This window comes from Solanum dulcamara, chromosome 9, assembly GCF_947179165.1.
Source record: "Solanum dulcamara chromosome 9, daSolDulc1.2, whole genome shotgun sequence".
NCBI lineage: Eukaryota > Viridiplantae > Streptophyta > Magnoliopsida > Solanales > Solanaceae > Solanum > Solanum dulcamara.
Window position 1 is genome coordinate 13470795 of NC_077245.1, and position 26210 is coordinate 13497004.

At 33.9% G+C, this 26210-nt stretch overlaps 3 protein-coding genes across 4 annotated transcripts; 2 read left to right on the plus strand and 1 right to left on the minus strand.

The window, feature by feature from the left end:
• Window positions 1-11023: 11023 nt before the first annotated feature.
• Window positions 11024-15639, plus strand: LOC129903931 (transcription factor VIP1-like). The gene is made up of 4 exons (XM_055979451.1): window positions 11024-11768; window positions 13375-13507; window positions 14909-14993; window positions 15071-15639. Exons 1-4 carry the CDS (start codon window positions 11185-11187, stop codon window positions 15304-15306), a joined length of 1038 nt encoding a protein of 345 aa, XP_055835426.1. The 5' UTR covers window positions 11024-11184; the 3' UTR covers window positions 15307-15639.
• Window positions 15640-17395: 1756 nt separating this feature from the next.
• LOC129904146 (abscisic acid 8'-hydroxylase 3-like) lies at window positions 17396-19720 on the plus strand. Its single transcript, XM_055979687.1, has 9 exons — window positions 17396-17604; window positions 17924-18242; window positions 18326-18478; window positions 18554-18820; window positions 18896-18982; window positions 19072-19150; window positions 19222-19328; window positions 19411-19529; window positions 19630-19720. Exons 1-9 carry the CDS (start codon window positions 17396-17398, stop codon window positions 19718-19720), a joined length of 1431 nt encoding a protein of 476 aa, XP_055835662.1.
• A 705-nt stretch (window positions 19721-20425) lies between these two features.
• LOC129902135 (serine decarboxylase) lies at window positions 20426-25985 on the minus strand. 2 transcript variants are annotated; one of them, XM_055977189.1, is made up of 6 exons: window positions 25834-25985; window positions 25358-25705; window positions 22467-22698; window positions 22154-22347; window positions 21928-22064; window positions 20426-21256 (listed from the first exon to the last, which is right to left on the minus strand). In XM_055977189.1, exons 2-6 carry the CDS (start codon window positions 25680-25682, stop codon window positions 20681-20683), a joined length of 1464 nt encoding a protein of 487 aa, XP_055833164.1. In that variant the 5' UTR covers window positions 25683-25705; window positions 25834-25985; the 3' UTR covers window positions 20426-20680. The 2 variants fall into 2 exon arrangements, with proteins under 2 accessions (XP_055833164.1, XP_055833165.1); XM_055977190.1 differs by having other exon boundaries at window positions 25358-25686; window positions 25834-25963.
• Between the last annotated feature and the right edge of the window lie 225 nt (window positions 25986-26210).

Genomic DNA, 26210 nt, shown 5'->3' on the forward strand with positions numbered 1-26210 from the left:
GGTAGTGTTAGCTTCACTGGAGTATTATAAAAAGTATGAGAAAGTTGATAAATCGAGTATGTCTACGATTTTTATGAGACTAGGTTGTCTAATTGTGAAGTCAAGCGAATGGAAATGTGTGTTACAGACACTGTGGAAGGAATATCTTGTGATATTCAACTTCGATTTCGTATATTCTATGTGACCACCTACCTTGTTTCAGACAAAGTTTAGTGTATTATTCTCTGTCTATGATTTATGGCGTGTTTTCACTTCTATGGACGGATTCCTAGTGGTGGATCAGATGTACCGATCCATGTCCTTTTTGGTAGGGTAAGATGCTGATGCAAGTTTAGTTATTTCAGATATGGCGGATTTGGTGTTGCCTTGTGGAAGTTGAAGGTTTTCAGAAATTCTACAAGTGTCATCTTGCTTAAGAGAATTTATAGAAGAACTACCTTATATATTGAAGTTTCTGGACAGTCTTGGTTTTTACCTTGTCATTGAGGATATGTTCAGCTAGGTGTGATTTGATATATATAGGACCATTGGGCCTAGTTCTTCCATTTGGGAATTGACTATAATCACAACTACTATTCTAGTTTTTCGACGGCGTTATTAGAGATTTTGTATGCTTGGATGTACTGTTCATCAGGTGGTTACTTGATCATCTCCTTCTTTGGATCAAATTAATTGGGTTCTCCCTTGATGATTATGCATTGTCTAAAGATCAGATGTTTGCAACTAAAGCTCATGGAACGATTAGGTTAAGAAAAGGAAATTTAACTAAAATTAGTGATGGGTGTGTGCATTATGCATGTTTGGTAGTTAGTTCTGGATTCACTGCGGATTTTAGCAAGTAGAAGTTAAAAATATTTTCATGGTTATGTGAGAAAAAGGGTTTATTCCGATGGTTGTGCTATGATTTAGAGATTTTCGATTCAGATTTGGTTCATGGATTAGCCCATGGCTTGGTAATCACTCTTGGGTTGTAGATTTTTCAATTTTGATTTAAAAGTTCGGTTTTGATAATTGATCCTAATGATGTGGTCTAAGGATGGGTTCAATTGGGAAAGACAAATACCAAACTTGGAGGTTATGCCTCGGGCTCTTGATAGCATCGAGTATCATTTTTTCTTTACTTTATGTTCGAGGACGAATATGAATTTTAGTGGTGGATGATGTAATGACCCTAAAGGTCATTTTTTATATTTTCAATAAAATTACCATTTTACCCCTATTGTCAGTTGCCCCGAGTAATTTTAGATTGGGTTTGAAAGTTGGTTTTTAGAAATCTTGTGAAAAGTTGAGGGTTAGCTAGATAAATGAGTTTTAAAGGCTTAAGTTGTCAAATTTTGAGTTTCGGAGTCATTTGAAGTTTCAAGTCTCGGAATGGAATTCCGTTGATTCCATCAGTTTCGGATTGTGGAAATTGATCTAGAAAAGTTGTCGGAATTAGATTTGGAGTTAAAACGTGGAATTTAGGTCCGAAGTTGGAAAATTGAGTTAAAGTTTGATCCAAATCTGACTTTGGTCAATATTTGAGGTTCAGGTGCTCGAAATTGGATTTCGGATGGTTCCAATGGTTTCGGGAGGTAATTCTAACGCTATAAAGGGTTTCGTTGTCATTTTTGAAAGTTCCGAGCTCGTTTTGGTATTTTGGAGGCCTAAGTTGGTTTAGTTGCGACTTTTGAGTTTCGGGTCAAGGAGACCTCGAATTTGATTTCTATCGGTTCCATTGAGTCCAAAATATCATTCTCAAGTTAGTAGTATATTTGGTTTGTGTTCGAAAAGTTCCGGAAGAGTTTTGGAGAGTTTTTAAGCTTCTTGGGTGCTTTGGCGTTGTTTCAGCAATTTGTGGCAACTAAAAGGTTCAGTATTAGTTTTTAAGATCAAAAAGCTATTCCAAAACTTTTGAAATGTTAGGCATGAATTATAGGACTTATTTGTTAATTTTGGTGCATTTTCGCTAAGTTGAGATTGAACTTTTATCGCAAAATAAGAAATAATTGTCTATCAAGCAGAAATAATATTTGACTAGGCAAACGAGTTCAAAATTGAGTTTTGATTGAAAGAGCAGGTCTGTATCATTATTTAAGATATTTAAAAAAACAAATCGGGTCATTTCTCTATCGTATGAACGATTTACGGCTCTTTTAGTGAAAAATTTAAGTTGCAGATTTTCTGGGGCAAATAGAACTGTACAGATATATAAATTTCAGACTGTGTTAATTTGGTATTTTGAGCATATCAGGAGTTCTAGAGCTCGAAATGGAGTGATATTTGTGGAATTCTTCTTGATATAATATGGGGGTTAGTATACAATACTCAATTTGAAATTTTCTCATGATTTCTTAATCTGATTTTCTTTTCTTATCCGTAAATTTCTTGGGGAAAATTGGGGTTTTATCAATTTGGACTCCGTTTTTGATGAAAAAGGTATATTTAGGATCCTTGTGTTATGGGTAACTTAATTTTGATATAAATTTATTGATTTATCGATTATTTTCATCATATTAACCACTGATAGTTTGGATTTTTCCGGTAAAAATAAAGATTGTTAAATTGAGGATTTCAAGGTCAATTTTAACTCCATTTTTGATGAAATTTCATGTTTGAACTTTCCTAAATATGGGTAAGATATTTTTCAAAAAATATTACAGATTTAAGTCGTGGTTTCAAATCCAGATATTGGAGATTTTCTCAAGAACAAGGATTTTGGTAAAATTGGGGTTTGAGCACTGATTTCTACTCCAAATTCAAATTGGTTTTCAACATTAGCTTATAAATACTTCATGGATTATTTTTATGTAAAAATTTCTGGATTTTCTATTCATTTGCGAAATTAAATTTTTTGGGTATTTCAGATTAGATTCGACTCAATTTTTAAAAATGTTGATTTGAGTATCATTAGACTCCTGTTCTTATTGAGATTTCATATTTGAATAGATTATCTTGATTCAGAGTGCCAACGTAAGGTTAAGACTCAAGTTTTGGACTAGTAGGATCGGATTCTAGGCAAGTGAATTTCTAAACCTATTGTTAAGCTTGTAGGATCATGTATTCGTGTCTTATGTGTTGAGGATTGATAGAAAGTAGTTTTAAGAACTATTGATATTCAAATGAACTTGATGATAAAGAGTGAGGTAATAAATAGAAAATTCAAATGAGATAACATGTTGTGTTCGATGTGATAGAACCTTGAGCTTATTGTGGATATTTGGATATTTATATGTTGTTGTTATGATATTGAATAATTGGGTGATTATAGACTATATGGCATTATATGTGAATATCCATTTTATTTTTACTTACTACTTGTGCATACACTTATATGTGATGACTGAGAAAGTGATATGAGTGAGATACTGGATATTGAGATATGGCTTAGGTCTTTTTCGGCGATCGAGGTCATTTTCGGTGGATGTTATAGACAAGGTCTCGTCCGGCGGATACATGGTCTATGTGAGGTCCCCATGGGTTTCGTTCTGAGTGATTAGCGGATGTATATCATTAGGGCAAACATGCATCACAATATGTGACATTGCATTGCATTTCGTTGCATCATACATTTTTTGCCATTGTGGATGGTTTTACCCCTAATATTCCCCTAATCTGTATTATTGATTGTGCTGATTTGCTTACGAATTGAATTGTACTGTTGTTGAGGTATATGAATATTGTGCTGTTAGAACTGTTAGATTGGCTGATTTCTGTAGAGGTTGTAGTCTGGGTGTTGAATGGTGTGGCAGGAGTACGTGTATTTTACTAACTTTGCTTAGTCTTAGTTGTTTACTTGTTGGGTACCGCATTGTTGGTACTCACTCCTTGCAAACCACACTTGTGTAGGTTCTGAGCCCGAACAGTAACCCAATTTTTCTTATTTTCATTTGAGGCTTTCTGAGGCGATTCGAGAGGTAGTTGTTGATGCCGGCCGTCTTTCCTATTCCTCTTTACTTATTACTTTGTTTTATTCGAAAGACAAAGATTGAGACTTGTATTTATTTCGTATCTTGTAATTAGAAGGCTTGTACATATGATAACCAGTCCGTGGGGAATTTTTATAGTTGACTAAGTTTCTGTTTTATCTATATTTATCTATCTAAACAGCTTTCCGCTTTTATCTTCCACATTTAGTGGGTTTAGGCTAACTTGTCTGGTGGAAAAGGATAAGTGTCATCACACCCGAATTTTGGGTCGTGACATATAGATAGCTAGTTACTTACTCTCTTCGTCTCAATTTATTGTAGTTGATTCGATAAGGAGTTTAACAAATATAAAAAACATCTTGCATCCGTTAATCTTAAACTTACTTAATGTGAATCGAGATTAATCTCTTCAATAATAACTAGATTTAAAAATAAAAGCGTAAAACTATTGGTAAAGCTCAAATTTACCAATCATGTCTTGGTTCAAACTTTAAAGAGAAGTTACTTTTTCTAAGTTTATTGGTGTTTGGTATTTCACTTTGTAAATAGTATAAATTAAGGGTGTCAAATGGGCTGAGTGGCCCAGTTTTCGGCCCCCTAAGATCGTCCTATTAAGGGTCCGGCACGATTAGGACCAAATCGGGTACCGGCCCATCCCAAAAAAAATTAGGTCGGTCCGGTGTAATTTTTGGCCTAGATCGATTAGATTGGCCCGTTAAGAAATCGGTAGCCGGTCCACCGGCTCAGTAGAATAAAAAAATATTTTTTTTTTAATTTTTTGAAATAGCCGCTGGGCCACTTTTCAGAAAGTGGCCATTGGGCCCAATGCTATATAGTCGTTGGCCCAACGGCCATTTCTGAAAATTGGCCAGAAATGGCACTTTTTTTAAAAAAAAAATTATTACTCAATTTTTTTTTCTATAAATACCTACAATATTTAATTATTTTTTTCGCCAACAATCATCTAATTCTCTCAATTCTTTCTTAAAGTGATATCAATCTTTTATTATTTTTTGCAATTAACAACATCAAGTGAAAATTTCCAACTTTCAAGTGTTCAACATTTCATCAATTTTACGATTCTTTATTTGATTTCGGCAAGTTGGTATAATCGTTCCTTCTCTTGCTTTTATTTAGTAAATTAATTTTAATATATTTAAATATTTAATTTTTGTGTTTATAATTTTTATTAGTTTAATTTGTATAATGGATAGATTAAAAAATATAGGTAAAAGTGTTAAAAATTTGTGTCCCAATGGAGGTCGTGATAGTAAGAAAAAAAGTATTTCTGATTGAGGTAGTACAAGTAAAAATTATTCTCATATGCTTGAAGCACCACCTAGTAATTTGGAGAAATAGGTGTAGGTGCACATGATATGAATGAAAATGAATATCAAGAAACTTACGATATAGAAGAACCAAATGAATTTGAAGTAGAAATAGAACAAGATAATAATGATGATGTGGATGTTACACTAACTAGTCCTGATGTAGATATAGGTAATGCTCAATTTAGAACTGTTAATCTTCCTCCATGACCTGTAAAACAAAGAAAAAAAACTAGTTTAGTATGGTATTATTTTGAACGCATAACCGAAACTAGAGGTGTACATGGATCGGGTTGATTCGAATTTTTTGCAAACCAAATCAAATCATTTGTGTCAGGTTATTAAATCTATAAATCAAACCAAACCAATAAAGGTCGAGTTTTTCGATATTAATTTTTTTCGGGTTTTTCATAGTATCTAATAAAAAGTACAGAGCAGTGTTTCTTAAAAAGAGTTCTAGTACAAAATATCAACATATAAGATGGAGGCAGAACACTGTTTGAAGTTTTAACTTTATAATATAACTTTATAAGATGGGCTTTTTTGTATATTATTTAGATGGACTTCTCAAGTCCAAATCTAAATGTAAGAAAGAAAACAAAAATTATGAAAAAAAATTAAAAAATATTTATAAAGTATATTTTAATAAATATTTTTATGTATAACATAATTTAAAATTGTATATCTATAATCGGGTCGGTTTGGGTTGATTTGACTTTTTTTAGTTAAAATCAAACCAACTCTATAATGGTCGGGTTTTTTTTTTCAAACACCAAACCAAGTCAAACCAAACCACTAGTCGGATTTTTTTCCCGATTTGGTTTGATTTGTCGGTTTGGTGCGGTTTATCGATTTGCCCTGTACAGCCCTATCCGGAACAACTAAAGTTTAATGTAAAGAATATCAAAAAAAATCGAGCATAAGATCGAGAGTAATAGAGGTGGAACGGGCGAATTGACTAGACATTTAGACAATGAGCATCCTGGTTGGAAAGAACGAATAGGGGGTGTTACTAGACCAGTTCAAGATAGAATAAACCCACAGAACGAAAAATTAATGGAGACATATAATAAAATGAGGGACCATGAAGAGATAACGAAAATGATAGTTGTGGGTTGTCTACCTTTTTCATTTGCTTCTTCTGATGCTTTTATTCATTATATACAATCAATTTATAATCTCATATTTAACGGTATTCCTAGAAGTACTTGTAGATCAGATATTTTTAGACTTCATGGACAATATGCATATTATTTACTTTGGTTATTAACAAATCTTTCATGTAGAGTTTCACTTACTTCTGATCTTGGTCGTGCTATAAATAAAAATAATTATTTAACTGTTACTTGTCATTGGATAGATAGTGATTTTATTATGTAAAAATGTATTTTAGCATTTCAAGATGATGAAGACCGAAAACATAATGCATAATTTATTTCTAATTTTATATCAATGGTTGCAAAATATTATGGCCTTCAACACAAAATTTTACGTATTTTTTTTGATAATGCATCTAACAATATCGCTGCTATTAAATTCTTGAAAACTGAGCTTTCTCCCCCTTTAGAAGATATTTTTCATATTAGATGTGCTTGTCATATATATAATTTAGTTGTAAAAGATGGATTTTATTTTTTTGAGCCAACAATTGAAAAAATTTGGCATGCAGTTGGTTTTATTCAAAGAAATAATAGAAAAGCTAGACTTAAAGAATTTAAAAGAAAATGCGAGGAAAATAAGCTTAGACTAAAATTAATGGCCGGAGAAATTGAGATTAGGTGGAATTCGACTTATGATTTTTTTAAAGACTTGTAATATTTATAAAGCCCCTATAACTACAACTTTTAATCAATATTCATATAAATTTTTCAAAGTCATGTTGGAAGAATCTGATTGGACTAAAATTAATGATGTTGTTATATTTTTAGAAAAATTTTATTTGACTACTCTTGAATTTTCCGATGCTTATTATCCTACTGTTTGTAATATTTTAATTTATTTAGCCAAATATTTTGTATTGCTTATGGAATATAAAAAGAAAAATGATAAGAAACTGTCGCTGAAATGATAGAAAAATTTTAAAAATATTTTTTTTCTATTTCTCCCATTTATTTAATTGGTGCTATGTTAAGTCCATATATGAAATTTAATACTATGTCTGAATGTGTTCGCCTTATATATACTTCTATAGAAATCGAAAAAGATGAAGATCCTAGTATGTTTAAAGCGATGAGTGCTACAAATGTTCATATTCAAACATTATATAATCATTATATCGATTTACTTGATAATGCTATCCCCACTCATATTGTTCATTTATCTCATTCTTCTGACGAGCCATCATCTTCTAAAAGACAGGCACATGGTATGCCTATCCATGGTTTTTCTAATTTATCTATTTGGAATAGAATACAACCTACGTTATAATGGAGCATAAATCGAGACGAGCTTAATTATTATTTGAGATAGGTTCCAGAGACAAATGATGAAAATAGTGTCACTACACTAGAATGGTGGAAGAACAATCAAAAATAATATCCAGTATTATTTTATATATATATATATAATATATATATATATATATATATTATTTATAATATAATATAAGTATATTATAAGTATATATAATGTAATATATACTTATATATAATATAATATAAGTATATTATTATAATAGATGATATAATGTCAGTATATTATTATAATAGATAGCATATTGTGAGTATATTAAATATACATTGTAAGTATATATAATATAATATAAGTATATTATTATAATATATGATATATTGTTAGTATATCACTATAATAGATAGTATATTGTGAGTATATTAGATATAGATTGTAAGTATATATATAATATATAATTAAGTATATCACTATAATAGATAGTATATTGTGAGTATATAAATTGTTATAATTACTTCTAAATTAAATAGATAATAATACACTATATTCATGATTGACTCAGATTTTCGAATACATAAACGACGCAAAAAAATAAATTAAAGCCCAACAGACCCAACTCGGCCTGCCCATTATGCCCCGGACACTATACCCTTAATGGGTCATGGGCCAGGTTGTTTAAAAGTTTTTCACTGTTGGGCTTGCTCTAACTTGGCCCAATAAAAGTATAGTCCGACCCAGCCCATTTCAGTATTTGGTGGGCCAAAAAATTAGTGGACTGATTTGACCCGATCCGATCCACTTAACAGGTTTAGTATAAATGTATAATAATGCGTTGAAGTTAGTACGTGAAAGCTAATTATAAAGAACACCTATATAAGGCCCTTAAAAGCTCACAGAATAATCAAATTATTGGATTTTATTAATTTATTATATTGTAGTATATATATATATATATATATATATATATATATATATATATATATATATATATATTTTGCTTGTAATTTAACTATGCGTATTTTTTAAATAAACATATTTACTACATTTAGAAGTATGAAGAAGCACATGTGATAGTCAACATGTATGCTTTTTGGAATTAACTTTGAATTAAAGGGTAGTTTTGTCATTTCAGCCTTTTCACTTTATAATTGAATGCTTCAATTATTTTGTACCCAATGTTACATTGTTTATACCTTTTCCTTTACGGACAAAAAGGGGACTACATCTCTAATCCAAGCACTTTCTTGCATGGTAAGTAGTGATAAATTTAGAACACATATTTTAACTCAGAACCTATCTTTGATTGAATCTTGACCAGCTACAATTTTTAGTATATTTAAAATAATACAAAGTTTAATTTATTATTCAATAATAGCTTAAATCAATTAATAATATGAACACCCTTTTTGAGTAGCAATACCTGTCTTTATCTGCAAAAAAATATTCAAATCCACAGCCTATGGTAAAACTTGTTATCCTCTAAGAACTATATAATTAATCCATAGACCATATATAATATCATCATTATATTTACAAGTGGTATTAAGGAGTGATTAAGTTTCATCATAAAAAGATTAAAATAAAGACAGTCTGATACATTAAGCCTGTGTTATGTGTGAGGTATGAAAAAGAATCGAATCATAAACGATCTATTGTATACAATTTCAAGTTACATTAATGCAAGAGATAGTTTTCACAGCAGGAACATGTGATTTTCAAATCACATGACAATAATTTTACGAATGACATGAAGATTCCATTGAAAAGATTAAAATACACTTGGTTAAATTCATTGCATCTATATTCCTTATTGTCTAATCATTTATTGGTGGCCTTGTTAATGTCAAAACCATTATAATTTTTTTTTGCTAAAGAGTGATAAACACTCATTGAATCACTTCAATAGAAAATAACAAATTGTCCCGACAAGAAGGAAGCTTCTTTATCAATATTATTACTCCCCAATTATTTGGTGGTGATTATATTAAGCAATTAAATAATAAAGTGTGCTAGAGTTAGCCAAATAATTTAGTCCTATTCCATTATATTTTAATTTGTTCCATCATTTCCATTCCTTTTCACTCATTTGATTCTTATTTTTTTTCTAAGCAAGCCAATAATATTTGTTAACCGTACATAATGATTGGCAATATTTATTATGAACATAAAATAAGAGTAAGGATAATTCTATTCCATTCCATTGTATATTTCTATCCCGGAAGCTTGTCGTTGGTTCAATATTCTAAAAGAATGTTAATATGCATGTTATTCCGATAAAAACATACTTATTTTAAAGTAACTCTCAAATCGCGATTATAGAGACGTAACCGTGTAATAATCTTGTAAGATTATGCCTCAACTCATAAAACACTAGTTTTATGTATGTTTTACGCATGTTCTAGGTTGTTTTACTCTCTCGTATGTGTTGTAATTTTATGCTTTTCAATTTTAGTTTCACTATTTGACAATAAGCTATATTATGTTATATTTCATAATGATTAAGGGTTACAATTATGATTATATATAGTTGAATCAATTCTTGTATGTGCCTTTTACTTTTGAATTTAATCACTTTTAAATATATATATAGAGAGATATAAAGTTATAAAGTTGAGTCAATTCTTGTACGGTATGTAGATGTTTTACATTTGTCTTTAAACAGTTTTATACTATTTTCTATCCATTCTTTACAAATTTAAAAATATTCCCCATTATTTTAAAATATTTGTCCCAAAAAAAAAAAGAGTTTACACTATGGTCAATAAAATAGTAAAACCACTTATTTATAAGTGTTGGACTTTGAAGTTTTTCTTTATAAAATCTGTTTTCACCTGATTGATATCCTTATTGACTAAATCCAAATTTCCATTGAAAAAAGATAAACATTTTCTACTAGAACTAGAAGGTAACTCCAAAATTAAAGACTCGAATTCAAATTTTTTGTATTAATAGTCTGTTTGAATAAAAAAATTAGCTTTTTTTTTTAAATTGAAAATTTCAGCTTTTCACTTTCAGCTTTTTTGTTTTACCTTAAAATGAGTGTTCAAAAATATTTTTTTCATTTACTCAAATACTATAAAAAAGCTTAAAAGTACTTAAAATAAGTCTATTCAAATGGACTCTAAGAATAAAGAACTTTTATCATTTTATGCCTAATTTATAAAGATTAATGTGACCAATTAACCAATCAACAAAACCTTTAAATTTAAAATTTTATGATTAAAATAAAAAATATTTATCAATTCATGCTAAATTTAAAGAAATTTTAATTCAAAATATTTTAATTAACGATGAATGAATATTTATCACGCGGTCATTGCTAACCGTTCCTAACAACTATAATAAACCCTCCCATGTGAGTTTGCCATTTTAGCCAACTGCCCCTTCCCCTTCTTCTTTTCTTCTTCTACTACTGTACTCACCCCCGCTCCCCGCACCCACCCACAACCCCAACCCCCAACATACACACACCCCATTTCTTCTCTCTTTCTTCTTCTTTGCAAAATCAAACCTGAAGAATTGATTTGGGTTTGTTTCCAATGGACCCGAAGTTCACCGGAAAGCCCATACCTGTCCCACTTCTAGCGGGTCGGACTGACCTTGACCAGATGCCGGATACTCCGACCCGTATAGCACGTCACCGGCGGGCGCAGTCGGAGACTTTCTTTCGCTTCCCGGAGTTCGACGATGATATTCTCTTAGACGACGTCGTTGCTGACTTCAACCTTGACATTTCGGCGCCGTCGTTGTCCCCTTCTGCTGATACCCACATGCAGCCGGCGAATTCAGCTGACTCATCTTCGAACGGACCGGGTATAGTGGCTGGACCGGTTGGTGATCATAACCCTAGACCGTTAAATCACTTCAGGAGTCTTTCCGTTGACGCCGACTTTTTTGATGGACTGGAATTTGGTGAAGCTGGAGCGACAACGCCGGCTGCGTCGGGGGAGGAGAAGAAGATGATGGGTTCGGTTTCCGGGTCGGGTTCTCGTCATAGGCATAGCAATTCGATGGATGGTTCTTTTTCTACGGCGTCGTTTGAGGCTGAGAGCTCTGTTAAGAAAGCTATGGCTCCTGATCGGCTTGCTGAGTTGGCTTTGATTGATCCCAAGAGAGCCAAAAGGTTTGAACTTTTATAAAGTTTTTTTCTTTGTTTATTTGTTTGGTTAAGATTTTTTTACTTTGGAATGATACTTAGCTCTAATGATTAGGAAGAAATGATTTCTCAAAAATTTTAGGGGTTGAGTTTTTTTCTTAGTTTGGTTAAGAGTTTTACTTTGAAATTATACTTGGCTCTAACGATTAAGATGAAATGTCTCTCCAAAATTTTAGGGGTTGAGTTATTTTTTTGTTTGGTTAAGAGTTTTACTTTGGATTTATACTTAGCTCTAATGATTTAAGAGGAAATGTCTCTTCAAAATATGTAAGGGGTTGAGGTTTTTTTTTGTTTGGTTAAGAGATTTTACTTTGGAATTATACTTGGCTGATGGCTCTAATGATTAAGCTTTGAACTTTCATAGAGTTCTCCTTTTTCCAATTGTGTATGAAGTTGTCAATTGTAGAGTGAAATTTGGGTTGAATTAATTCTTTTTTCATTGTTTGTTTGGTTAAGAGTTTGAAGGTGGAATTATACTTAGCTCTAATGATTAAGAGGAAATGTCTCTTCAAAAAAATTTGGGCTTGAGGTTTTCTTGTTTGGTTAGGAGTTTTATTTTGGATATATATTTAGCTCTAGTGATTAAGGTTTGAACTTTCATTAAGTTCTTCGTTTTCTCAATTTTGTATGCTCTCAATTGTAGTGTGAAATTTTTTGGGGTTGAGGTTTTCTTTGTTTGGTTAAGAATTTTACTTTGGAATTATACTAAGCTCTAATGATTAAGAGGAAATGTCTTTTCAAATTATTTGGCATTTGAATATTCTCGAGCACATGAAGCAAAAATAGATGATTGATATGTTTCTGGATTTGAAGTGATTTGCTTTTTCTTTGAAATGCCAATTGTTTTCTTTTTTTTTTTTAGTTGTAAAGAACATGTTAGAGTTGGTATAAATTATAATGGAGTTCTCAAGTGTGAATTTGGTGAAATTATATGAGTTTCATATTCTCACACTCAAATGGATTATGGATGGAAGAGAAGAAAAGGAAATGATTTGAGAAAGATGTTGGTGATCATTTGCAACAATTCTCTTGTGGGAAGTGAATAAGTTTCCACTAAATTATATGTGAATGGACAGGATATTTAACACAGGTGGATTGGTCTTTACAAGTAAACTTTTTATATTGAGAAAGAAGGGGGGAATGAGGGGGAGGGAGGGGTGACTATACGACTTAAAAGCAGTGCATAGGCTTCTAGCAGAGAAATCGGAATACTGAATTAATGAAGAGCTACTATTGTACCCTGTATGCTGATTTAAGATGAAATGGAATGCAGTGTTACTGTGATGTATTCTTTACTGAAGTGGTGTTACCTGAATCGTAAGAGGAGAAGATTTGGAAGCTATAGGTTACTGGCGACCTCTCATTGTCAACATAGTAATCTGAAATTTTTTGCACAAAAGGTTATAGTGTGTCACTGTTACATAGCATGGCTTCCCAGCTTTATTGTTTTGTCATTTGTATGTTTTCAGTTTTCCTTAAAATACTAAGTCCCCTTATAGATGACAGTTCTAGCATTAAACTTTGGTTTAAGCTTTTGTAATAACTCATCTTTGTTTCTGCATTATTACAACAGGATTCTTGCAAACAGACAATCTGCGGCACGTTCGAAGGAGCGGAAAATTCGTTACACTAATGAACTGGAGAGGAAGGTGCAGACTCTGCAGACTGAAGCTACTACTCTATCTGCACAAATCACGGTTCTGCAGGTACAGAATAGGGAGACTATATACAGTACTCTTCTTACTTTTTTTAATAGGCAAAATGACTATATGTAGTACTCTTCATGGTTATTATATTATGTTGTATAAAGTAACCTAAATTTTAATAGCTTCTCATGTTTTCATACAATAAGCAATGTGTATACCCAATATATATCATGGGTATGAGATATTTAGAGATGTGATTGTATGTATGTGGGTCAGAGTGACAACATCTTCTAATCGAAATGGCTCTCTGCTTTGTATGATTTGTTGACTTAACTTGAGTTATCTCAATTTCTCAATTCATTAGTTGCCTTGATAATGAATGAGGAAGAGGGTTGGGTAGCAATGGGAAAGGAAGGGACTGAGTACTAAGCCAAAAAGGAGGGAGGGGAATTGGAGAACTGGGAGTGCTAATTACGTATGGAGGGCGCTGTTGCTGGCACTGGAGAAGGGAGCTAGTGGTTGGGAGATGAATATTGCAAAACGTGTGATAGTGTGATCCCGTGAAGGGTTGAATGCATAGAATCAGGGGAAGGGGAAGTTGTGCGAGCATTAGCAAGATGGAGGGGAGGAAAATACAGGAAATTAGACTTTCTAAGCTGTTGACTTCCCTTTGGTGCTAATCATGGAAAGCATAACTTTTCTTTAGGATACAGGAAAAGTTTTAGTCAGATCTTTTCTTTTCCACCCACTAGCTGGTCAGGCAATTAGGCTTTTCTAAGCTGTTGCGCTCCTCCTTGATGCTAAATAATGAACTTTTTTTAATTTATGGAGGAATAGTCATCATCAATTAACAGGTTCTTATTCTTATCCTGTTTTCTAGTATCATTAGAATATCCGTGTATCGTATCCTGCTAGCTGCTAGTAATAAATTTCTTTGTAGAATCTACGTCTGTTGCTCTGGTTAGCCTTTTTTGTTTTAAACTGTCAACTTTTGGTTGAAAAGCCATTTTTATGCTACTCCACTCTTTTTTTGTCTTTGAGTATGGATCTGACTGCCACAAAATCATGCATATGTGGTTGTGTGGCGTAGTCTTCAGTTTATGGTGCTGAAGGTTTGCCGTTCTTGTTTTTCCATGATGCCCCTTGGCTTTTTTGTTTTCCTTTTTCAAAAATTACTTTGGTGGACTTTGAACTTTTTGTCGTTTTTCTCATTAATTTGGGTGGGTAAATTACATTTGGATGATCCATTTATCCATGAATCATTTATGCTGTGCGTGCAAAATCACAGTTTCTAGTTGTGGACATTTCTGTAGACATACATAGACTGTATTATATTTATGTGCTGCTGGATGGAATATTACCACTGCAAATTATTGCTATTGCTAACACTGCTGTCAAGACACATAATAACAATTAACATATCCTTAATCATTTATATGCCATTTCTGTATGATGATGCAGAGAGACAATAGTGGATTGACTACTGAGAACAAAGAACTCAAACTACGGTTGCAAGCTTTGGAACAACAAGCCCACCTTAGAGATGGTATACCTGTTTAATGACTTACACAAGTGTTATTCTCACTGCAATTAATTGTATTGACATGTGCGTATAATTTCCAGCTCTGAATGAAGCATTGAGAGAGGAACTTCAGCATCTAAAGATAACAGCTGGTCAAATGTCAGCTGCAAATGGAAGCAGGGGGCTGCGTCCACATTTCCCTCCCCAGCCGCAGTCATTTGTCCAATGTGGTAATCACCATGCTCAACAACAGCAGCCGCTGCAGTCTACCACAAGTACCCAAAATATTGGTGGGCAGACCCAAACTGGCTTCATGAACTTCAATAACAGGGGTTGAAAATGTCAAAAAAAGGCAAGACATCACTAATGAGTAATTTAGCATAGAGCCTTGTATATATTGATGGTATGTAATGAAATAGTGTTACAGGCTGTGATGAGTGCATTCTGATCAGATCACTTTGTACCATTATCAAAATACTATGGGATATAGTTGTTTTATAAACATCAGTTAGATATTGTTCAACATGTTTTACGCGATGAATTGAGTATCATTATGTATTACTATAGAGTTTGAAAATAATATCTTGCTGGTGAAAAGGTTCTGATAAGAAATTGTTCTTGAATACTTGATCTTAGATTATGGAAATAAAATTTGCAGTTTTTTGTTCTTCATTTATTTCAATAATTGGAACTATTTGTGGTGGATTTATTACTTGACAGCCTCATACTTAGTTATCTGCTTCCTTGTATTTGTGGGAGTTGGACGGTCAACTAATTTGTTGTTTCTGATTTTGGAAGTATGTCAGTTTTATAGGATATTTACAGAAAAGAGTCATCAACTAACATCTAAAACCAGCTGTCCAAACCTCTTCCTAAACCCATCCTTAAATTTGATTCTAAACAACATAACAAGAAACGAGAAGAAATAGAGTATGAAACAAGAAGTTAAAAGTTGAATCTAATCAACAGTTGAGGTGAGATGGACTCTCCACCTTTGATTAAAGTTCTCGAATTTGAGTCTTGAAAATAAAAAAGAAATAGTTCTTTGAATTCGAGTCTTGAAAATAAAAAAGAAATTAATGGGAAGCGCTCCCCCCATTTACCCTGTGTAAATTCGAATTAATTGAATTCCAAAATAAACACCAGATACGAGAGTTGAATGTGAAATAGACATGAAACTATTTTGACATTATTACGGAAGAAGATGCCATATATTCATAGGCAGTAGCCATGATTTCAACGCCAAAAAATCCATTGTTGCATTGGTTCAAAGATTAATTAATAAAATAGATAATTAATAACTTCCAAATGTCAATAGTTGTAATTAGACAAGAATGTTTACACGAACTAAGTTAAACTTGGCATAATTCCAATATAAACAAGAATGAGTGGCCTTCTTCGTATATTAGAACAAAAAAAAAGCATTCCGATGAACTAAGCTCACGCTATATGCAAGGTCCGAAAAAGGATCCGACCACAAGGGTCTATTGTACGCTGTCTTACCTTGCATTTCTGCCAGAGGCTGTTTTCAAGGCTTGAACCCGTGACCTCCTGGTCATATATTAGACTAATACAAAAAAAAAGACAAACCGGTGCACTAAAGCTCCCGCTATGCATGGGGTCCGGAGAAGGGCCTGACCACAAGGGTCTATTGTACGCAACCTTACCTTGCATTTTTGTCAGAAGCTGTTTCCAAGGCATATATTAAACTAAAACAGAAAAAAATAAATTAAAATCTACGTATTAGCCAAGTTAATAAGGATTAATTAATAACTCCACACATCCACATGGCAAGCAGCTGTGATTTGACAAGAATGTTGACACCAACTAAGTTAAACTTGGCTTAATTCCAATAGGAAAGTGAATTAATTGATAACAACTGTCATATTTCGTGCTGAAAAATATTTTCTCTCAGAAAATAAGTTCCTTAAAAATGAGAAAAATGACTTTCTAATAGAGCTATGAAAGTAGGGAAAACAAATTACATGAGTAGCATTCCACAATGATTGTCTCCTCTTCACCCTCCAACAGACCAACACACTCCACCTTTCTCCACTCTCATAGTATTTGAATAGATTAAATACAAATACTTTTGGTCTAAAATAAATCATAGATATTTTTATGCTATAAATCATCTTGTTAAGGATAAAATGAGAAGTTTAAAATTAAATTGTTACTAAATATAGAAAAGAGTTATTCTTTTGGGACTGGCTAACAAGGAAAGAATGTCATATAAATTTGAACGGGTGGAGTATTATAATCAATGGGGTAAATTTGTCTTCTCCCACTCATCTTGTACAAATTAATCAAAAAAGAAAAGGAATTATTTTTAATACTAATAAAGCTGTTCACAGAACATTCTTGAGATCATCAGTACAATACCACATATAAACTCATCAAATTTTGCAGATTTAACACAATCAAGAATGGAGTTAATCATGTTTATGGTGATGTTATTAGTGTTGGTTTTAGTTGTTTTACTAGTCCTATTAAGAACAAATAAGGCTTCACCAAAAGAAATGGAAGCAATTCCAGGAACCTTGGGATGGCCTATTATTGGAGAAAGTCTCTCATTCATATCCGAATTTTCGAGCCCTGCTGGTATATACAGCTTCATCAACAAGAGACAGAAACTGTAAGTACATCATAATAGTATATGATACTACATTTTTGTACATCATGATATAGCACGTGGAAAATTGTTCAAATTGTTCTAAGCATTACCATTTTCTCCAGGGGTAATCCTGATATATGTACTATGTTTTAGAAAGGTTATAAAGTTGTTCAAGAAGATAATTCTTGCTATATATATAAGCTTTAGAGATTGATCTAGCATTGCTATTCCCTTCAGAAAACTCTTCACACGCTATCTTTACATCACTCCGTGAAGAAAATTCTTAGAATGCTAATTCTCACCTCAATTTTATGATTTGTGTTATGGTTTGGTTTATTAGGTATGGGAAGGTGTTTAAGAGTTATGTATTAGGAAGGTATACGGTATTCATGACCGGAAGAGAAGCAAGCAAAATCTTGTTGACAGGAAAAGATGGGATAGTAAGCTTAAACCTTTTCTACACAGGACAGCAAGTACTTGGACCTACTAGTTTGCTCCAACAGACGGGAGAGGCGCACAAAAGACTCCGAAGACTAATTGCTGAACCACTTTCTGTTGATGGTTTAAAGAAGTATTTTCAGTTTATCAACAGCTTAGCTATTGAAACATTGGATCAGTGGTCTGGAAGAGAAGTTTTGGTTCTTGAAGAGGCTTCCACAGTTGAGTCTTTTGATAATTTTTTCGTAGAGTTTGGTTTTGATGTAAAGGCATTTTTGAACCTTTCAGATTATGTTTTTTGCAGTTTACACTCAAGGTGATAGGCAACATGATAATGAGCTTAGAGCCAACTGGTGAGGAACAGGAGAAATTTCGAACCAATTTCAAGATTATTTCTGGCTCTTTTGCTTCTTTACCCTTTAAAGTCCCGGGAACTGCCTTTTATCGTGGCATTCAGGTAACAAATTGTCGATATTCTATGCAACTATGATAAATGGACAGCTTAGAAGAGATGACTATCTTTAAACTACAGGCTCGTGATCGAATGTATGCTATGTTAGACTCGATAATTGACCAACGGAGGAGTGGGGAAAGCTTAAAACAAGATTTCTTGCAATCCCTGGTGAAGAAGCAAGGCAAAGATGCACCAGTAGGAGATGATGAAGACAAACTCACAGATAAACAACTGAAGGATAACATACTGACACTTCTAGTTGCAGGCCATGATACTACGACTGCTGCTTTGACATGGCTCCTCAAATTTCTTCAAGAAAATCCTGATGTATTGGAACAACTAAGGGTAATTCTTAACGGAGAAAGGGAACAATCTTTAACTGCTGACATTACATTATAACTTAGAATCTTTTATTTACAGGAAGAACATAGAGAAATCCAAGCTAGAAAACAAGGCACACTAGAACTCACCTGGTCTGAAGTCAATAATATGCCTTACACCGCCAAAGTGAGCTTGCATACTAGTCAGAAATCCAGCTTGTGTTCATCCCTGAAATTCAAAAATTAAACTTTTTTTATTGATATTTCAATTTTCAGGTAATCAGTGAAACACTTCGAATGGCCACAATCCTTCCGTGGTTTTCAAGAAAAGCAGCACAAGATTTTGAGATTGAGGGTATCTGTCAGATTTCTCCATATCTAGATTTTGTATGATCTAATATGATTCTTTTTTAAAACCATGTTCAGGGTGCAAAATCAAGAAAGGATGGTCACTTAACTTGGATGTAGTGTCTATCCACCGCGACCCCAAAGTATTTCCTAATCCTGAGAAGTTTGATCCTTCTAGATTTGATGTAAGTTCTCCAACATTATTCCAGGCTCCTATATTCAACCACTGAGATTTTATAACAAAGAAACTTGTTGGATTCTGTACAGGATCCTCTAAAACCTTTCAGCTTCCTTGGATTTGGAAGCGGACCACGCATGTGTCCTGGAATCAACTTGGCCAAACTAGAAATTTCTGTTTTTCTTCATCATCTTGTCTGCAGATACAAGTAAAGAAAATAAACAAGAAACAGTCCTTTTGGAAAAAAAAAAATTCTAATTCCCTGTGAGTCACTACATTACTGACTTGAAAATTTGTCTTCCTTGTAGATGGACGCCATTAGACACAGATAACTCCGTCCAGCCAACACTTGTCAGGATGCTGAAGAACAAGTATCCCGTCATGGTTGAGACACTTTAGATAATGTCTTTTACATTGTACTAAGAAAAAGAAGAAAAACATAAGCATTTTCAGATTTGTAGGAGAATGTAATAGCACAAATAAGGAAAAGGTGCTAACTCCTGGTTTCAGTTGAACCAGTAGGTAACCAAGGAGTTGGAATTGTTCCTAAAGATCCAGTGTTAAATTGAAATATAAAGTATGGATTTCTTTGATGATGATTAAATATTGGCAGTCTAACAAAGTGATATGTCTTAAAGCTCAAAGCAAGTAGTTGCTGAAAATTATATTTTCTCCCAACCCCTGAAAAGGGAAGAGGAAAAACACACAAAATCATCCATCATCCTCTCTTGGCTCCACCAAGGAAGGCAAGAAAACGAATATGGTTAAAACTTTTACATTCAATAACGTCTTGGTAGGACTTGATTGACCGAAAATATTGCAGTCATAACAAAACAAGATAGAAATAGATGATTATCTGAGAAGCTAGGACATTGAGGAATATCCAGTAAGGCATTTCAACGAAGGACCCTATCTTTCTTTAATGTTTCAAAAAAAATAAAATCTCAATATTTGCTATGGCTGAGAAAGTAAATTGTTAATAAAAGCTATTTTATTTGCCTTGGGAAAAAATGGCAAGAAAGCAAGCAGATGCTAGTAATGTTTGTTTATCTCCTTGTCATACCCAAGAAGCATATCGAGAAAGTGGAGAGGAACCGAAAAAAATTCACAACGTTGCCACGTAATTTTGGCAAATTCTTCCTTGTGTAAAACACACTTACACAGAAGCAAAAGGGCCACAATGATATGCTTCTACATGATTCGAAGTCGCAATTCAAACATCACTTCTACTACAATGAATCTAATGTTTCATACAGAAACAAAGAGAAACCAATTATAGCTTCTCTAATACAAACATCATTTCTACCATGCCTCTAATGTTTCCTACAGAAACAACGGGGAAACCTATAGCTTCTCTGTCTAAGAAATCACTCTGTGCTGAGGGCAGCAACAGTTTTTACTTCCAACATCTGAAGCGAGACAAGGAGGTTTGACGTTCTCATCCTTGTACCAGATTGATCGTGCTTCAACTAATTCTTCCAAGAAGTGATCCAGCTTATCAACTGTCACACTAGGCATCACGACAACATGTGCCATATTTCTTTCACAAGCAAGTTGCCACTTGCGAACAAACTCCTCATCTTTAGGTCGCTCAAAAACAACTGTGCTGCTCAGCTCATTGAGCATAGCACTGATTCCAGCTCCTAAAAGGCGGTCTTTCAAATAATGAGCATTCCTTAGGCACTTCTGGACTTCTTTCTGGAATCCCTTATAACCTTTTCTGTTCAGGGTGTACCAAAGGAAAAGTGGAGCATGTCCATTCCGACTTCCCATGATAGTGGCATCCCTTGATGCAAGGTACTCCACATTACTAGAAAGGGCATTAATGTGCTCTAGCCTTGTTAGTTGAACACCGCATGGCATTGGACATCCCACAAACTTGTGACCAGAGACGCTCACACTCCCGATTGGCTTTTTGAAAGTAACCTTTGGTGCCTGTAAGAATTTAAGATATTACTTAGAGGAAAACCCTGAAACAATAGCAACATCTTGTTCCATAAAGTAGTAGTAAGTAGGAGCAATGAAAGATAATAGACAAATTTATGTTACATAAAAGCTGCGGCAGCAGATGATCTCTGCTTACAGGATCTCTTTTTAGTTTTTCACTGTGAAGCAGTACCCGCACGAGGGCATTCATTTATTTATCAAAAAGAATAAGGAATATAAACACTGCCACCAGGACTGTAGATCTGCATACAAAATCTATTTTCTTCCCGTCTCTGATTTGCTTTAACTGTGAAGAAGTAAATTTACACAAGGAACACATATAAAAAGAAGATTAGTTTATCTTTTAGTCCTTCTAATCAACCAAAAGAAATGAATTCTGCTTTTTTCTTCATCTTTTCTCCCCTTACTTCCAAAAGCAATGGTTACAGAGAACAGAAAACAAGTTTTACATTATAACCTTCTGCAACATTGGTAGTGGCATCAAATACCTAACAAGGCTGCAAACTATTTTCACATTTTCTATTTAACAAGAGTACCTCATAACTCCTGATTTGCTAACAATAACTAATTATCTTGACATGTGCTTCAGACTGGCTAGTTTAAGAAATGCAAGGAGAAGTTGAACAATAAAAACAGTTTGGAGAAACAAATCTACTTACACGCTTGACAAATGGCATCATAAGCCCAAAGAGAGCCCCATCACAGTGGATATAAAACCGATCATGTGAAAATCCGCAGTCTTCAAGGGTTTTTATGACTAGATCAAGATCATCAACAGCTCCTTTCACAGTAGTTCCTGTCAACCAAAAAAGATGGCACCTTAGACAACTAAGTGGTTGTTGCATTTAGGGAAATATCTCAGACAGTGAAAGGATCAGACAGTACCAATGTTGACATTAATGATTGCAGGCTTATCCTTATTGGCTAGTAGCTTAACTTTGAAGTCTGCACAATCTATTTCACCAGTTAGTAGAGTGCCAACCTTTTCACATTCCATTCTATACATTCGTGCTGCTTTAAAAATAGAATAATGAGACTCCTTCGAAGCATACAAAATTCCTTCAGGAAATACTTCTCTCCTGCATTATTAAGATCGTGTTTTCTTTAGGATAAGTAAAAGAGAGGAAAAGGGAGGGTAACCATTTCTTAATCAGCAAACTTAACGATTCCGAAGGAATAAATTAAAAAATTTACTAACCCAACAAGGATTCCATGAAGATTTCCCTCGGTTCCACAGTTTGTGATGTATCCCCAATATTCATCCTTCTCAATATCCCATAGGCGCGCAAACCAGTCCAAAACACCAACTTCAAACTGCCTTGAGTGCACACCGTAGTTACTCTCAATGAATGGATCCCCTAAATTATTGATGGAGAAATGCTGCAATTGTGTGAGTGCACCATAATCAAAGTCCAAATTATATGGATACCCTGTGACAATCAGCAATCAGAAATAATAAGGCAATTATTTCTTTATACTTGGAATGCAATGAAAGAAGTAAAGGATATTGTAAACTAGACTAGTTCATCCACCCACTGGACATACTGTTGGCTAATTTCAGCAATATATCTATATTCATTGCACAAAATATTAGTGTTAACATCAGTAAGATAGTTAGAAGACAATCAATATCTAAGGTTCTAATAGAGACAATGATTTTCTATTATAAGGATATACAAGGATCCGAATAATTTCAGTTTTAGAGACAACAACTTTATAACCCTAAGTTCAACACAAAAATCAAACTTTAATCATCAGCAAATAAGACAACCCATATAGCTGTTTAAAAGAAAGACAAAAGCCATTCCAAATTATGTTGCCCCACCAAAAGGAGGTGCGAAACCTATATCAAACTAAGGTGAAGATTATGAGAAACACTTGGTATTAAATAACCACCCAATGATTTCATCCTCTCAGGTTACATCAATATCATCAGATCTGACACACACACCCTCCCAAATACAGACACACACTTTTTGGTAGAAATAACAAGTTTGCTGATTTCAAAGGCAAAACTCAATATTTCATACTACTGCTACTTTTAAGCCCGAAGAATAATTAAATTATCAAAATCTGAAACCAAAAACAAACTCCAAAAGGAAAATAGTAGTAAAATCTAAGGCAAATACATAAGCTGCCCCCTAACTTGCCTGATTATTTCATTTAGACACCTAAAATAGGGAAGGTACCTAATAAAAAGTAGAAAACTCAAGAACAATATCCATCACACACGAGGCATTAACAACAACAACAACAACCCAGTTTGATCCCACAACGTGGGGTCTGGGGAGGGTAAATTGTGCGCAGACCTTACTCCTACTAAGGTAGGATGGCTGTTTCCAGGAGACCTCGGCTCAATAAAGCATAAAAAGACGTTAGATAAGGTTAAAAAGTGAATTGGTCAATAAGTTCAAAGCTATATGATAAGGCACAGGACGGAGACACTACAAATAAAAGAGAGTAATCAAAGTACGAAAAGTACGGTAAGTAAAAAGTAATAAGATAATAGCAGACATCAGAGAACAAAAAAAAAATTATAGTGTACTAAAGCGTCTACTAATACGATAGACTACCGTGACTATGTACTAACCCTCTACCCTAATGTGGGTCCTCCACACCCTTCTATCTAAGGTCATGTCCTCGGTCAGCTGCAGCTGCGCCATGTCCTGTCTAATCACCTCTCCCCAATATTTTTTCGGCCTACCCCTACCTCTTCTGAAACCATCCACGGACGGTTAAAAAATAAGTTGTGTATTTCACGTGTGGGTGAATTGGGGAAAGAACAACACAAGAAAGACACATGGATTTAGTAGCTTCAAAAAAATTGAGCAACACGAAAGAAAGTTGTCTTCGTCTTCTTCTTCCCAAAACCAACATCAAGACCAGACTCACAAACATTTAGTCCTCATCTCTATACAATCAGGCCCAGCTACACTCAAAACCTAAAATACTCATCCTTCTTCTTCCTCCCCTCTTCCTATTTTTTGTCTTTTTTACTTCACTTCTAGCTGGAGAAGGATAACCATCAAGTTAAAGACACCTCGACCATATGATATCAGTAACTTCTAGATTAGCATAAGCTTAACCTTTTAGGATAACTTTTTATATTTCTAAAAAGAGCAAGATGAGTTGGTGGGGAATTCTAGTTCCTTCCATCAGATAGAGACCTTTTATATCCAAATTTCACCCAAGTGTTATAAAGTAATACAGACTGCTTTCCTATGTTCTAGTTCACTTTCAATAGCTTCTCTAACCCTGTGCCACCAGCAGTAAATGGCAGGGCAACCTATTCGTTTCTTTTGGTTGCACCAATATAGCTCGCAAAGTGTCAAGAACCATCGCACTTTGCCATGGCATTTGGTACTAGTCATTTTTAGCTTATGAATATTCTTGAACTAATTATGATAAATTATTTTCTTTGTTGTTATTGATTTTAGTTTTTGAGTAGTTCTTGGAACATTTGGTGTCAGAGTATTTGAAAATGGTGACTTCGAGGGAAAAAATGAATTGGGGGATCCATATACAGAAGACAGATGGATTTTATTAACTTCAAAAAGAAATGTTTAGCTCAATTTTGACATACACTTTACTTTTCAGAAAAAAAAATGTTAGCTCAGTTGTGACAAGTAGACGATCTCAAGATAGGTGAAACTCACCCGTTTTGTCATGTCAACACAGTATGAAATTGCCACATCTTGATCCTATGTTACTCAAGACTCTTTAAAAATTGTGACGGGTGTTCTTTAAAAATGGTGACGGGTGAGTGTCGGATCCTTCAAAAATATTGCATTTTTTGAGGATCTGACACAAGTCGACATCCATTTTGGAGGATCCAAGCAACTTAGGTTTGAGCTAAGGTCATGACGTGAGTTTAGGTGTCTAGATGAAAAGTTCTGACAAGTTTAGCTGTTTGTTTATGCATTCAGCCTAAAATTTACATAGGAGCTAATATCCTAGTCTTTCTAGTTCTAAGGAGGATTAACCAATATAGATATGTACAACACCTATTTGGAGAGTCAAACTTAGCCATCAGTAGCAACTTTTGTCAAAAAAAGGAATCTAAGCCAACCTAAAAAAGTGACACAATACCTAAATGGTACTTAGTTCGATCAGTGAGAGTCTTCCGATACCGAGCCAGAACACTAGCCATATACGCTTCCTTATCACCAGTAGAATCATCATCAGCATCAGGTTCCGTAACAGAAAAAGACGATGTATGTATGTTTCGCCCTAACACAATCTCCCTCTCCTTCTCCTCGCTACCGCCATTAACCGCAGCATCTACACCGTCTGATTTCACCACTGCCGGCACCGGCTCCGGTACCACAGCCGTCGGATCAAATCGAACGTCTGTCACCTCTTTTCCGTTAACGTAGGAATTCATCGATTCGACTACGGCGCTTGTTCCTACCATAGCTCTGTTGGAATCAACAATCACTGCTTCCATTTTAGTACAATTTTATCAAATCGTTAATTATTTTTTTATTATGTAAAAAAAATAATTAACACAATATATGAATATAAATGCGGAAAAATAGGAATTTGTGGATAAATGTATGGTTTACCTGGAATTAATAGAGATTTCTATAAGCGGAAAACCGGCAGTGTCGGCTGAGCAACGATCGGAAAAAAAGTTGATCTTTTTGAGGGGAAAATTAACGAAGAAATGTGGTTTGTATATATAGGCGTAATAATAATAACTGATTTATTCTTTTTTTCGTTAATAGTATTGTTTTTCATATTTGCTAATCCGTCCCTCTTAACTCCCTCGTGGAATCATTATGATTTTATTAGTTCGCTCCTCGTATTCTCTAGAATTGCCATCTGTCCCATTTATGACTTTTTAACTTTTTTTCTAATTTAAGATGTGTAATGTGTACTCTTATGAGTGGATCTAAAAAAGATGTTGCGTATGTGATTTTATTCGTATTATGTGATGATA

Bases quoted from the DNA above. Each gene is read 5' to 3' on its own strand.
- LOC129903931 (XM_055979451.1), top strand. From the start codon at position 11,185: ATGGACCCGAAGTTCACCGGAAAGCCCATACCTGTCCCACTTCTAGCG. The intron at 11,769-13,374 runs GTTTGAACTTTT...TTATTACAACAG, and splicing joins GATCCCAAGAGAGCCAAAAG to GATTCTTGCAAACAGACAAT. The intron at 13,508-14,908 runs GTACAGAATAGG...ATGATGATGCAG, and splicing joins CACAAATCACGGTTCTGCAG to AGAGACAATAGTGGATTGAC.
- LOC129904146 (XM_055979687.1), top strand. From the start codon at position 17,396: ATGGAGTTAATCATGTTTATGGTGATGTTATTAGTGTTGGTTTTAGTT. The intron at 18,243-18,325 runs GTTGAGTCTTTT...TGTTTTTTGCAG, and splicing joins TTCTTGAAGAGGCTTCCACA to TTTACACTCAAGGTGATAGG. The intron at 18,821-18,895 runs GTAATTCTTAAC...TTTTATTTACAG, and splicing joins ATGTATTGGAACAACTAAGG to GAAGAACATAGAGAAATCCA.
- LOC129902135 (XM_055977189.1), bottom strand. From the start codon at position 25,682: ATGGTAGGAACAAGCGCCGTAGTCGAATCGATGAATTCCTACGTTAAC. The intron at 22,699-25,357 runs GTATTGTGTCAC...TGATTGTCACAG, and splicing joins TCGAACTAAGTACCATTTAG to GGTATCCATATAATTTGGAC. The intron at 22,348-22,466 runs GTTAGTAAATTT...TTAATAATGCAG, and splicing joins CTTCATGGAATCCTTGTTGG to GAGAGAAGTATTTCCTGAAG.